Source organism: Alligator mississippiensis, chromosome 1, assembly GCF_030867095.1.
Source record: "Alligator mississippiensis isolate rAllMis1 chromosome 1, rAllMis1, whole genome shotgun sequence".
Lineage (NCBI taxonomy): Eukaryota > Metazoa > Chordata > Crocodylia > Alligatoridae > Alligator > Alligator mississippiensis.
In genome coordinates this window covers 291,435,140-291,448,815 of record NC_081824.1, presented here as the reverse complement: position 1 = coordinate 291,448,815, position 13,676 = coordinate 291,435,140, and the positions used below count along the sequence as shown (strand labels likewise).

Below are 13,676 nucleotides of genomic sequence, written 5' to 3'. Positions count from 1 at the left end.
TATTAAGAATGACATTCTCAACAGTGAAATAGGTAATAAACTCAGAATGTCATTGTTTTGATTTGTACTGTGCTTTACATTTGGAACAGTTTTCTTACACAACCATAAGAAGGGAGATTTTACTGGCTTTTTGTTTTAATTTCCAGAGCACAAGATGCCAACTGGAGGTGTGGAGGAAGGGGATTTAGCTCACCAGAATACTGGTGTTTTCTCAGGGCAGTACTAGGTTAAAAGGGAAAGGAAATACTAAGGAAAAACATTATCTCTGGTATGCTGTCTGCTGTTTTGATAGCACATTCAAACATGATGTTGCAGATGTATCTTAAAGCTGGTAATAGTAACCTGCAAGTTTTTCACTGTGATTTTAAAGGAAAACTACAAATAATTATTTTGAGTATTTTGGTGTATACATCTAATTATGAAAAAGTGTAGTTCACTCAAAAAAAGCATATCTTCACGTATAACTTAACTCATCTCACACAGAGCTATCACATGCTGAACTAGCTGATTGTCTTGTCATCTTTAATGTTTTTATTCTCACACTAATCATTTGAGGCAGTGGTACTGCTGCCATCCCCATTTTATGGAGCAAGGAGTTGAATCCAGGTATCTTGAGTCCCAGGATAATGCCCTATGCACTGGACCATCCTCTGTCATCTGATTTAAGAGTCGGTTCCCGTTTATAACAAAAAAGAAATGAGACTTTCAGCTTTGTTGATATCTATAACTTAGCAGTGATATTTGAAAGCAGCTAAGCTGAATAAAATTAATCTATTGAAGTAGGGAAGCTTATTTTTATTTTCACTTTCACCGGTTGTTTAAATGCACTCAAAACAAATAAAGAAAGCTTTCAGATTTCCAAATTAATTATTTTAAAACAAGTACAATTACTGTGAATTTAATCAACAGAACATTTTGTTGGGGTGTATCATCAAAAATACTGGCTTCCATTGGCAGATATCAGTCGCATATGTTAGTTTTGCTGACATATTTCTAAAATGGTTTTGAAAATTCAGTTATGAGTAAAATTTCAAATAATAAAATTAAGGGCAACTCCAAAGCATTACAAATTACTGCAGTTTTCCTTCCCATTAGTATCCTACTCAGACAAGTAAATATGTCAGTATTTTCCATTATGAAGTGCATCACTGTGGTGTTCAGTGTGTTTCAATTTGCTTCAAACGCTGAAAATTTTGTGTGCATACAAATGTTGCTTTGGTGTGATTTTCTTTAAAAGGAGAAATTGTATTTATCAAGTTTTGTGGAAGTCTTATGTAAGCTAATGTGTGTTAATGTTTCTACAGCATCTGTAAAAATCCTAAAGAATATGTGTGAAAACTTTTATAAGTATGCAAAGCCCAAAAAGATTCGAGTCTGTGTCGGAACATGGAACGTCAACGGCGGGAAACAGTTCCGCAGCATTGCCTTTAAAAACCAGACGCTCACAGACTGGCTTCTTGATGCACCAAAACTAGCTGGTGTCCATGAATTGCAAGGTGGGTCATATATCTTCATGTTCCTTTTTGCTTTAAATATCTGTGCTTAATGATTTTTAATGTGCTTATGATATCTGATAAATATGATAAATATCTGTGCTTATGATTTTTAATGGATCCTAAGAAATGAAAATATGTGGATAAAATATTTTTTAAAATGTAATTGTAAAGAACAAATAATCTCTTTTTAAAATTTAAATATAGATCGAAGAAGCAGGCCCATAGACATATTTGCCATTGGATTTGAAGAAATGGTAGAGTTAAATGCAGGAAACATTGTAAATGCCAGGTGAGTGATACCATATACACAGCTTCAGTTCATTTGATACAAATGGCGTTTGCAGTTTTTGTTAATATATTAAATGTGTTAACAATCTCATTTTGTAACATGCTTGACTGATTCCAGATAAATTTTTGTCCAGGTACTAGCAGCTTCTGCCAAGAAGCATATGCCTTGGCTCAGATTTCCCCTGGGGAAACAAAAAAGCAATGACCCACCAAAACTGTCTGCAGTATGCCCTTACGTATCAAAACAGTTAATTAAACAAAATCTTGGGACTAGCACTCTCAACTCTTGCACTGTTTCCTCCTTTAAGCACTCTAGAAGTAGTGCATCTTGGATGTTTGTCTTGTTCCACAGTTCTTGTGTACTCCCACTTCAGTGGGAGAAGCTACTGGTGATGGGAATGTGGAAGGAACCCTTTTTGAAAGCCCTGTTTCTTAAGTGGTATGCAAATGCTTTTGCACACTTTTTGCATAAGATTCCCTAGTTCTTACAAGGAACTACTCGTCTAACTTTGTTGGTTTCTTCTTTGCTGGAGAGAGCAGAAAGGACCCTTGACTATATTCTGATTTATTCTTAATGTATGGTTAGCTATATTAAAGTTTGTTTGTCATTTAAGTTTTTTAATGTAGATTTGAAGGGAAATTTTCTCCCTAAAGGTTCCTCAGGGCTTGTCCTAGCACAGGGAATATAGTTTCATAGTAGCTAGGGTCAGGAGGGACCTGAACAGATCATCTAGCCTGACCCCCTGCCATAGGCAGGAATGAATGCTGGGTTCACCAGACCCCAGACAAGTGATTATCCAACTTCCTCTTGAATTTGCCCAAGGTAGGGGCGAGGACCACTTCCCTGGGAAGTTGGTCCCAGATTTTGGCCACCCTAACTATATAAAATATTGCCTTCTGATCTCTAACCTAAATGTATTCTCCATCAGCTTATTACCATTGTTTCTTGTCACCACAGGTGATGCTGGGGAGAAAAGGGCTCTACCTATTTGCCGTTGATCTCCCCTGACGAGCTTGTAGGCAGCCACCAGGTCCCCCCTCACCCTTCTCTTGCTGAGGCTGAACAGCTTCAGGTCCTTCAGTCTCTCCTTGTAGGATCTGTCCTGCTGCCCTCTCACCAAGCAGGTGGCCCTCCTCTGAACCCTCTCCAGGCTGGCCACATCCCTTTTGAAGTGCGGTGTCCAGTACTGAACACAGTACTCCAACTGCAGCCTGACCAAAGTCACATAGAGGGGGAGTATCACCTCTCTGGACTGGCTTGAGATGCACCTTTGGATGCATGACAAGGTATGGCTATAGATATCCAGGCTAGAAAGAAATTAGGAAGTGCACATTATGCCCAATCTTAGAATCTGATGCTCTTTGCTGTGTTCTGTATGTCTCAGCAATTTCACCTCAGGATATGTAGAGAAGTGTATATGCAGGGCTTTAATCTTCCCTTCCCATTAAATTACCAGGAAAAGCACATAAGGACTTAAGCCTTCCAAAGCCTCACAACCTTGAAGACAGGCGGGTGGACCTAATTTCACACTTCCCTCTAAAACATTCTACCTCTAGGCCAAGACTACTTTTATTAGAGTCCAGGACACTCATGCTTGTGTTGGTTCTGTCAATAGTGTCTATCAAGAGATCTGTGCCAAGTCTTTCACATAACATTGTTGGATAATTCAAGCTTCCAGCATGTGCTATTTAAGGGTGTTTGTACACATGCTTGTGCCGTAGCACCAGGTGCTTTCAAAAGTGCCCAGCGCTGTGATGCATACAGTTCTGTAGGCAGCGAAATGCATGTTGGCACACAGAAAATGGTGGTGGCACACTTCTGAACTGAAACACGTCGTAGATGTTTTATTTCAGAAGTGTGCTGCCGCCTTTTTCTGTGCGCTGACCCACATTTTGCCACTTATACAACTGCATGCAAAGCAGCACAGTGCGCATCAGTTTGCATGTGGAACAGACTCGATTAATTGAGTCTCCTCCAACCCGCTGGATCTCCAGCGTGTTGTGGGACGAAATGTTGTGCATAAATGTCCTAAGGTTCCAGTGATATAAACCAGTCTCTGTGCCTGTAGCTCCTTCTCTGGCATCTACCCTTTCATCAAGTTCTAAAGCTGTTTCCAAAGGAACTTGTCTGCCTGTGGAGACAGGAGCATCTTTTAGTATGGCCTAGTAAGGTTCTGAAGTTCTTCGTTACTGATATTGGCACCAGATCACTGAGACTATTTTAGCCTTTTTACCAGCTCTCAAATTTCTGACTCCTGGAAGTTGTTTTTAGGGTGTCTTCAAGCTACTGATGTGATCTTATTGTGGGAGTCCCTTCAGTCACAACTGGAGGCAGCACAGTCCAAATCTCCCCTGTTAGTACATCTAGGTTTCAAGGGAATGCCCCATTGACTGCATCTTTACATAAATTTTGCATCCATGCTGATCTGATGCCTACACCAATGTTTACAGATGACAGTACAGGTGTTTACATTGATTTGAAGAAATGGTATGTCAAGAATATCACTTAACAATATGAGCTCTGGACAATTCCAAGCATTTCAGGAGTTGCTTGGAAGGATAGTCACTTTACAGCTTACAATTAGGACTTTTGCAGTGGAATGAATAAATGGACCTAGGTGACTATCCTTGAGTGTAGACTGAGGTAACAGTTTTACTTTTAACTGCTTATACCTGCATTACTTGATATGACATAGTTGTCACATTTGCATGGATCTATAGCAATGCAGCCATAACAAAGCCATTTTAATTTTAACTTTCATTCAGAATTAAAATTAAGGTATTTAGCTAACTAGGTTTAGCTACAGGATCATGCAGCTATAATAGTTATATTGTAACAGTTGATGTGCACTCCTTAGTGGTTACTCCATCTCCCCTTTTAAAGTGGTTAAAAAGGTATGTTTGTCCATAGCCCATGTTAGGGGTTGGTGACCTGGCAAAGGATATTTAGCTGATTTGGTTTTATTTTCCCTGTTCTTCAAGAAAAGAGCATATAGTCTCCCCTATGTTTGTTTTTGTCAGCTGCATCCTGCTCCAAACTTTTTGGGAATGTCTACTGTTCAGAACAGATATAAGTAGGTTGGGCCTTTGCTTTCCACTCTAGCTGACAATTTAAGGGGAGAAACTGACATCCTTAACTGTAAGGAAGAGTCCACAGTTCCTCCAAAGGAGGACAATGGCCAGTTAGAACTTTACAGCTGTCCTTTATGGGGGTGTCCATCTTGACTTCCTTCCCAACAAATCAACAATAGACACCTAAAGCATTACTTACCAACCACCTTGAAAGCTCTGTAAAATGCCTCAAACCATATTGAGCTGTGGTTTCTGGAGTAACCCTGCACAGAGATTTTTTTACTTTACTACTCCAGCCTAATATCAGTAGCTCAGAGAAAGATGTAAGACTTATCTTTCACGGACAAGGGCTGTTTCACTGAGAGAACTGATGAAATGCTAGAGAAAGTAAGTACAGGAAACCCTTGCTATTCGCAGGTTCGGCATTCACAGTTTAAAATATTCACGAATGCCAAACCCGCATTTTAAATGCACTGTATACACTTACAGGAGGTCCTCAGGAGCTCTGTGCTTGCTGCTGCCGGGCTTCCACCACTGTGTGGCCCCCTCCCCCCCCACCCGCTGGGGGCACTGTATTCATGAATGCAGGCTGCATTCATAAACACAATGCCTTACTTGCGGATTTCACTGTTCACAGGGGATCTGAGAATGTATCACCCACGAATGGCGAGGGTCGCTTGTATTATGGCCACAGCTAGATCCTTGGGGTCTTCCAGATCTTTCTCAGGTCTCAAACTCCTCTCAGGCCTTTGTCATCTGATCCAGTCCTCAAGTTACAATGGAAGGGTGGAGTCATAACTTGTGAGCTGTTCTTTTCTACTGAAATTGTAATTCTTTCCCAAATTGGCCTGCAGGAAAAGGATGGTCTCAGCCAAAAACAAAAACTTCAGTGACTCATTTTTGTACCCATCTTCTGCCTCTAAGCAGCAAGTTTGAGGAAAACTTCAGAGCTTGTATACGGTCCTGTGGGTATCTCCCAAGTGACCATGGTGGCAGCTTGCTTTTAATGCCAAGACATACCGTATTTACTTGAATAGAAGATGACCTTGATAATAAGATAACCCCCCAGTAATTAGATTCTATTATGGGAAACTTATAAAATATCTATAATCTTCCAAGTATAGAGTCTAATTATTGGAGGTTTGCCTTTGAATTTGTCCCTCTGCCACTCCTACAGCAAGGAAAATAATTTGTGGGATCAGGTAACCTTTTGCTCCCTACTTCCCCACAACTTTTTACCCTGGCAGCCCCTTCCCCATCCCCTTAGTGTCAGACCCTGCTCTCCCTAAGCATGTGGAAGTGAGGAGCAAATTTGAAAACAATAACTTTGAAATTCAACATTGTTGTAGCAATTTGCATATAGTATGCATAGACTTAATTAATCCAGAATTGGTTTGTGGTACCTTTTTTTAAACTGCTGCAAGCTTTACCACAGGTTTTGTTCTTTTGGTTTTTAATTTTAATCGAGACCAAATCGGTTCTAAAATTCAACTGAGCAGAGCCCTGTCAGCCTAGGGCTTTGGGTATTCCCCAAGTCCAGGCAGGCATCTTATGTGCAAGACTCAGGCCCAGAGGCCTTGGGTTTCTTTCATATGCCCCCAGTCTTGACTTGAAAAAGAGTTGGTGGGGAGGGGGAATTGCACTTAATGGGCACTACCATATGTCTTATTCAGATGGCTGTACCAGCCTGTTCTTGTGGCAGGTCCCAGTCAGTACTGAAAGCCTGATCGATATCTTGAAGGCAGAGAAAGGGACTGAATGATTGTTTAGGGTGTAAGGAGTGGAGGAAGGAGAACCCAAGCTCAGAAAAAAAAGGCAAGTAGCCATGAGGTGGAAAGAGAAATGAAGAGTGGGAAAGAAGGGCAAGAGATAGATGGAGAGCAGACAAAGGTGGAGAAGTGGGGACAGAAGTCGGTGAAAGGGAGAATGGGAAGACAGCAAAAGTGGTGATAACCAGAGCAACAAAAGGAGTGACAATGACAGAGGGAAGGTGGGAGCAGGAGACAGAGTGCAGGCAGCAGGACAAGGGACATCAGACAAGAAGCAGAGAATGACAGAGGTATGACAGCATGTTGGCCCACTGGGAGTGACACAGCAGGAAGACGTGGAAAATTAAACAAGAGGTGGCAGAGGATCAGCAACTGCGGATAAAGGCAATGTTAGTCGGCAGTGGGACAGAGATGGGGATGACAGTGTGACTTTCTGAAAAAGGTACTGTTTGAGAAATTGGAAGTGCTGATGAAGCACTTCACCAGCCTGATCACATTCCAAAACTGAAAGACCTGGGAATTTACCTACTGGCACACAGAAGGGTATGAAAATTTCTGGAAGGGATATGCAGAAGAAAGCAAGAGGAAAGAATTAGAATAAAAAAGCAAAAAAGCTTGTTCATAGGAGAAAAGTCAAGGGAGAAGGTGATTGTAGTACAAATGCATACAAATTTATTAGAGGCAGAAGATATAGAGAGGTGGATGGAACAGTACATTCAAAGAATAATGTGGGCAGAGAAAGCACAGAATAAATTTGGTATCTGGATGGGGGGGCATGGTGGGTACATGGAGTGTTAAACGTGAATGAGTGGCGCCTAGGTGGGGTGCAGCACCTTCTGTCTGTGATCCAGCTGGAACCACATCAAGGATTTATAATGTACTATGGGCAACCAAAGCAGTGCAGCAAATGTGGAAAGGAGTGGCACCTGTCTGCACACTCCCCCCGCATAGTGTTTCAGGTATGAAGTGAAGGGGCATAGTGTAGCAGAGTGCCAGGAGTCCCTAAAATGCAGTAGCCCTGGATGGGTGGGTCACTTGCTACAGGTGTCCCAATACCTATGCAAATAAGGTCAGACTCCCTGAGGTGAACAGCATGAATCAGAAAGGTATGGTGGAAGAGAAGAGGGTGAGAGTGAGGTAGAAATGGTGGAAGAGACCCTGCAGGAGGGAGGAACTGAGGAGGAGGGGAGAGAAACATCTGTAATGGGCTGAAAATCAGGAAAAGGAAACCTGATAAAGAGGAAAGAGCATCAGGGGTCAGAGCCAGAGAGCAGCCTCCCACCATTAATACCCTTGGGCTCCAGCCCAGAGTGGAGAGCAGGAGGCAGGAAATGACAGGAATGTGGGGAAGTGAAAGGCTTCCTGAGTGTATAGTAATTTTATTATTCAAGAAAGGGAAGAAAAAGCTTCTGAAGAACTGGAGATTGATTAAGTTGCTAAATACAGACTGCAAATTGTCGTCAAAGATATGGTGGCTTTGAGAATTTGGAAAATCCTGAAAAAGTAATACATGAAGATTAAATCCGTGTAGCCCCAGGCAGGAGAATTTCTGACTTGATTTGGCTGAAAAGTGATGCGCTAACAGGAGAGAGTTCAGGAGAGTAAATTAAATATGGCAGTAGCAAATTTGGTTCTGAAGAAAGCATACAATAGAGTGGATCATGATTTTTTTTATTTGAAGTGTTAAGGAAAATGGATTTCCCAGAGAAATTGATGGATGGATAATAAGACGGTTATATAGAGAGATGGAAAGTCAAGTGCTAATAAATGGACATCTGAGCAGAACCATTAAAATCCAAACAGGGATAAGATGGGGTGCCCATGATCACCAATATTGTTCATATGTGCAGTGGAGCTGCTGGCACAAAGAATAAGAAAAGATAAAATCGTAAGTGGGGTAATGATACCAGAGAGAAGTAAAGTTTACACTCCGTATGGATGACATCAGTGTAGTGGTTAGGAGAGAAATTATCAATTGAAAGGGTACTAAAACGTACAGTGTGGAGTATGATGAAGTAACTGGGGCTAAATTAATACGAAAAGCACTGTAATGGAAGTGGGAAACTGGAAGGACATAGAAAAGCTTGGACTACAAGTACTGGAGTAAGACATCAGAGTTTTAGGGATCCCAATCAAGGCAGAAGGGAAAAGAAATAAAGCAGAGGAAAAGGTGAAAGCAAGAGTGTGATGGGTATTATGGTTGTGGATGGGAAGGGCTGTCTTTTGCTAGAAAAGTGGTGAGTTAAGATGCAGCTAAGATGGTGTTGCTGCCAGTCGTTCCGTGCACCACAGCTGTTTTTCTACTGTCATGACAGCAGTTAGTGAAAGAACAAATGGGAATATGTTTGTTCTTTTGGAAAGCAAAAAGAGGCTAGCCAGAATGGAACTGGATAAAGCAAGAGAGATTTGGGGGCAGGGAGGAGGAAATGCTTGATGTAGGGCTCTTCATTTATGCAAACTGCATGAGTGCAGTGTGCAAAGCAGCAACAGAGGGAGGGAAAGCAAATTGCTTTAGCTGCTTTATGGCAGGTACAATCTTGAAAAGATGGGGAATGTATGGGGGCTCTTGGAAGAAGCCATGGGTGTGGCAACCTCTCATTTATTACATAAGAATAAAAAGTTTCATAAGGGCATACAGAATAGGAGAGGTGGGGCTGGAGGTCCTGAAAGATTGCTAGAGGCTGACAAAAATTGAGAGACAGGATGGCATTGGTGGGGACCTTACAGAAGGACAAGTGAAGGTATGGATGGAGGTGGCTGATAGAGGAGAGAAAGGGGAACATGCTGATTTAGACGAAATATCTTGCTGGTGAGGGAGGTGCAATGTAGATAGAGCTTGGCAAGAACAACAAAGTGTCCAAGGGAGAGGTGCGGGGATGAAGAAATGGTGGGACATGTTTTGGGACCATACATATGCAAAGGTCATGTGGGAAAGTATGTCACTTTTTTTGTGTGTGGGTGTCACAAAAATAAGCCAGTTCTTTACACAAGAAATGGTATTGTATGTGCTCAGACCAAAGAGGCCTGAGGAAACCATGTTAAGGGCACTGTGTTAGTGTTAAAAACAGTGTATGGAAAGTAAGAAACTTCTGGGTTTTTAAGGGGTTGGCTTTCACTGAAAGAGAATGCTTGAAATGAGGCAGCATGAGCTGAAATACTACATCAGTCAGGACAAGGAAAAGAGGCAAAGAAGCGGTAGAGAAAAAAGGTCTTGACACACTTATTTTGCTGAACCAACAGAGAGGACAGATGGGAGGGGCAGAGGGTTTCAGGTCGTTACTAGGGTGTTTTTTTTGTGGGGGGAGGTGGGTTTTTTTGTTTTTTAGAAGGACGTTAATTGGTATTCATGGAGTTCTGTACGAAGAAATAGAGTTCAGTAAGGATTTTTGTGGGAAGTTGATGCATGTTGTTTAAGGGTTTACTATGTGTAGTTGTGTTTTTGATATGTAGTTTTGCAATATGAAAGCTTGGTAAAACAAGGATGCTCAATATGTGACGCTTTGTAAGTGTAGAGTGATGTGTGTGTGTGTGTTTAATAACATGTAAAAAAAAAATAAAAATGGGGGATTCCCATCAGCCTATTTGCCCAATGGGGGCCTTGAGTTTTATAGTTAAGCTCAGTGTTGGCTTTGTTTAATTAGCTTCATAGTTGGTATCCATTGCTGAACACATGCTGCTTTTGGCAGTAGTTTAATGATAAAGAATGTAGTTAGGGAGATTTTATTGTACACAATTATAAGACTAGGGGCACATCTTCCCCATACCAATTGTGGGGGCGGAACCTCATCTTGTATTCCCATAAATGCGGTAATATGTATTTACCTGTGTTTGGCTGACATTGTCGATAAAAAAGCCAAATGAGAGCTGGAATTGACCATACCCTATTTCAGTCACTGGGCTTTCAAATTAACTGGAAGAAATTATTTCCAACTCCTTCAGGGGATGAGATCTATGGATACAGGGATAGATTCATCATGCATTCCTTCTGAAAACAGGTTCCTTTAGATACCAAAGGCAGTTTCCATTTACATAGCCATTTCAGTTTAAAGTGCTGCCAAAAAGCTCCCTCCAGATTAGTTTAATTGAGACTTATACCCCTCCATTAGAATTGGGAGTTTGACTCTTGTTGTCTTTCACTAACCATGTCATATTAGGACAAAGACTAAATGATTCAGTTCCAATCCATGCTCCCTCTAACTTTTTTCCTCTGGCATTTTCGATGGATTATTTTCACAGAAAACTGATAGGGTTTGTTGTTTTTTCTCATCAAGTAAAAAATAATAAAGGATTCCCTCTGTGTGAAAGGGACTGAATTTTTTTTCTCTTCTTTGCCAACTAAGAAAAATAGAAAGGTCTTGTCAATACTTCATATTAGACACATCTGCATTCAAAAGTTTAGGTCTGGAAAAGTTCATGCAATGAGATTCCCCTTTCTTGGTAAAAGGGAAATCTCTTTCCCAAATTTCCCAAATCACTTTCCCAAATTAACACAATTTGTCCATATTTAGAAGCAGGCATTCATCCTTGCTTTTCTCTTCATTTGCAAAATCTGTTGGTTTTATTCTATTCCCATTAAAAAACCCTTGTTTAGGTCCTTTTAGTTTCCTGCCTTGTTCACTGTAATCTTTCTCTTAGGCCTGCTGAATTCACATTTTACTACTTCCTCATTCAGTCTAAAATGTAGCTACAAATGTCATCTATTTTTGTCCACATATCTAAGTATGTCCAATTTATTTTCAGATCCCATAGCTGTTTTCTCCATTCCGATATCAATTTAAGCTCCTTGTCCTTTGCTTCAAGTCCATTTTCTTTTCTTTTTAACTCATTTTTATTGTACTACCAGCACAACAAATCAGAAGCTATGGTCTGTTGAACTGCAGAAGACGATATCAAGAGATAACAAGTATGTGCTGCTGGCTTCTGAGCAGTTAGTGGGCGTCTGTCTCTTTGTGTTCATCAGACCCCATCATGCTCCTTTTATCAGGTGAGTGAACAGACCGTTGTGTTTCAAGTTTTTTATGTCTTTCAGATTTGTTTTATGTTGCAAGCTTGTTTCTGACATGACTGTGCTGAAAAATATGTATAGTTTCTTAAAAGCTGTTGCATTTCCTATCAAAGAATTTCCTGAAATGCTATAATTTTGTTCACCTGTGAGATCTGAAAGGTCTTAATTATCTGTGTCTTATCTCCTCAGAAAAATTTGTATTTCTGAATGAGTTAGTGTAAATTTTTCTATACAGTTATGTTGTTTCACCCTGTCATCATGTTGTGCTTTTGCAAAAGGTAATTTAATCTATAGTTGGCTCTTTTTGCGTGTTACTGAGAGTTGTGGAAGATTTGTCATTATTTTAAAGGTTCAATAATAAATATTCAATTTTTTTTAAAGGGATGTTGCTGTTGATACTGTAAAGACTGGTATGGGAGGAGCTACTGGCAATAAAGGTGCAGTAGCAATTCGAATGTTGTTTCATACATCCAGTCTTTGCTTTGTCTGCAGTCACTTTGCTGCAGGGCAGTCGCAAGTTAAAGAGAGAAATGAAGACTTCATAGAAATAGCTCGAAAGCTCAGTTTCCCAATGGTAAGCAGCAATCCTCTCCAGATTCCATAATACAAAAAAATTAAAACCTCAGGGTAGTTGCTGAAAGTGTGTGATGCTTTTGATTTTTAGGACAAGTCTAAGACAAAGATTTTCCAGCACTGCTCATGAAACTTTTTAACACCCAATTCTGCAGCTTGCTTTTATAAAGATATATCAAATGCAGAAGTTAGTATTTGAAAAATGTTACCACCTTATAAGAAATGCGCATTTTAAGTCTAAATCCAAGCCCCTTTAAATTATGTTCATTTATTATACCTATGCCTACTGTCTTGATATGCTTCCCATACACAAACTGGCCTTTACTTTTTTCTGTGCCACTATATAAGAGGGAGATGATCCTTTACTTTTGATTCCTTAGTTCTTTGTTTTATAACTTTGTAATACCTGTAGTCAGATGTTCCTCTCAACTGACAATTGCAAAGACCCAAGTCAGGTTTCAAAAAAATTAAATACAATTAGGTTGGCAAATTTCTATGAGCCGAGTAGAGAAATCAAACCAGAAAATCAAAATGCTAATCTTGCAAAGGCCTTACAATTTATTACAGAATCTTTTTAACACCTGAAAACCTTTCATAATTGAAAATACTTAATTCTAACTGAATAACAAAGCATTCCGTTGCTCAGCTTGCCTAGTTGGTGATCTGCAAGGTCCCAAGGGAGTGTCTTCACTCCCCTGAAAAAAAGCCCTTTTGTAATTTGGATGACATGGTTCTCATTACAGCACCTTCTAAAACCAGAGCAGAATGGTAAGAACTGTTAGATTCCAGTTCAGATGACCTGCAAACTATATAAGTGTGTCATTTCATGGAAGATTTTTCCTTTTGTGCATGAGACCCTACTTCCAGTTCTTATGTACACATTACAATCCAGATGAGCAGTAACCACAACTGTGTACTTCATCAACCCTCCCTAGGATTTCTATTCAGATAGAAAATATATAGACTTTACAGCTGAAAAGGCTTGTGAGTTTTACTTCTTCATTTAGAAGTTGTAGATTTGTCACTATGTTGACTTGAATTTCATTGTGTCTGTTTTTCTTACAGGGAAGAATGCTCTTTTCCCATGATTATATATTTTGGTGTGGTGATTTTAACTATCGTATAGATCTTCCTAATGAGGAAGTAAAAGACCTAATTCGGCAACAGAACTGGGATTCCCTTCTTGCAGGAGATCAACTTGTGAATCAAAAAAATTCTGGGCAGGTAATTTGGGGGGAGTGTTGCATCTACACATACTTTATTTTACAAATTCTTTCTTTCTTACTAAAGCTAGCTTATTGAGGGAGTTTGTACAAGTTTTTGTTGGCATTATTAATTTATCACTTGTCCAGGCCCTAGTCTGCTGGGGTGGAGCTGCAAAACTCAGGAGGGTACTTGTTGTTCTGAATAAATTTTTGTTTTGCAGCTACAATGACTTAACTGTAAAACTAAAGCTTTAGTATACTTTATAAA

General features: G+C 40.1%; 1 protein-coding gene across 10 annotated transcripts in view; it reads left to right on the top strand.

Moving 5' to 3' along the window:
- The window catches only part of SYNJ1 (synaptojanin 1), a 103,171-nt gene that overhangs the window by 49,682 nt on the left and 39,813 nt on the right, over positions 1-13,676 (top strand). For all 10 annotated transcript variants that reach the window (XM_019476299.2, XM_019476300.2, XM_019476302.2 and 7 more), the window contains 5 exons: positions 1,305-1,496; positions 1,701-1,785; positions 11,469-11,609; positions 12,012-12,204; positions 13,269-13,427. In XM_019476299.2, coding sequence (XP_019331844.2) covers positions 1,305-1,496; positions 1,701-1,785; positions 11,469-11,609; positions 12,012-12,204; positions 13,269-13,427 — 770 coding nt within the window. The remainder of the gene's footprint in view (positions 1-1,304; positions 1,497-1,700; positions 1,786-11,468; positions 11,610-12,011; positions 12,205-13,268; positions 13,428-13,676) is intronic.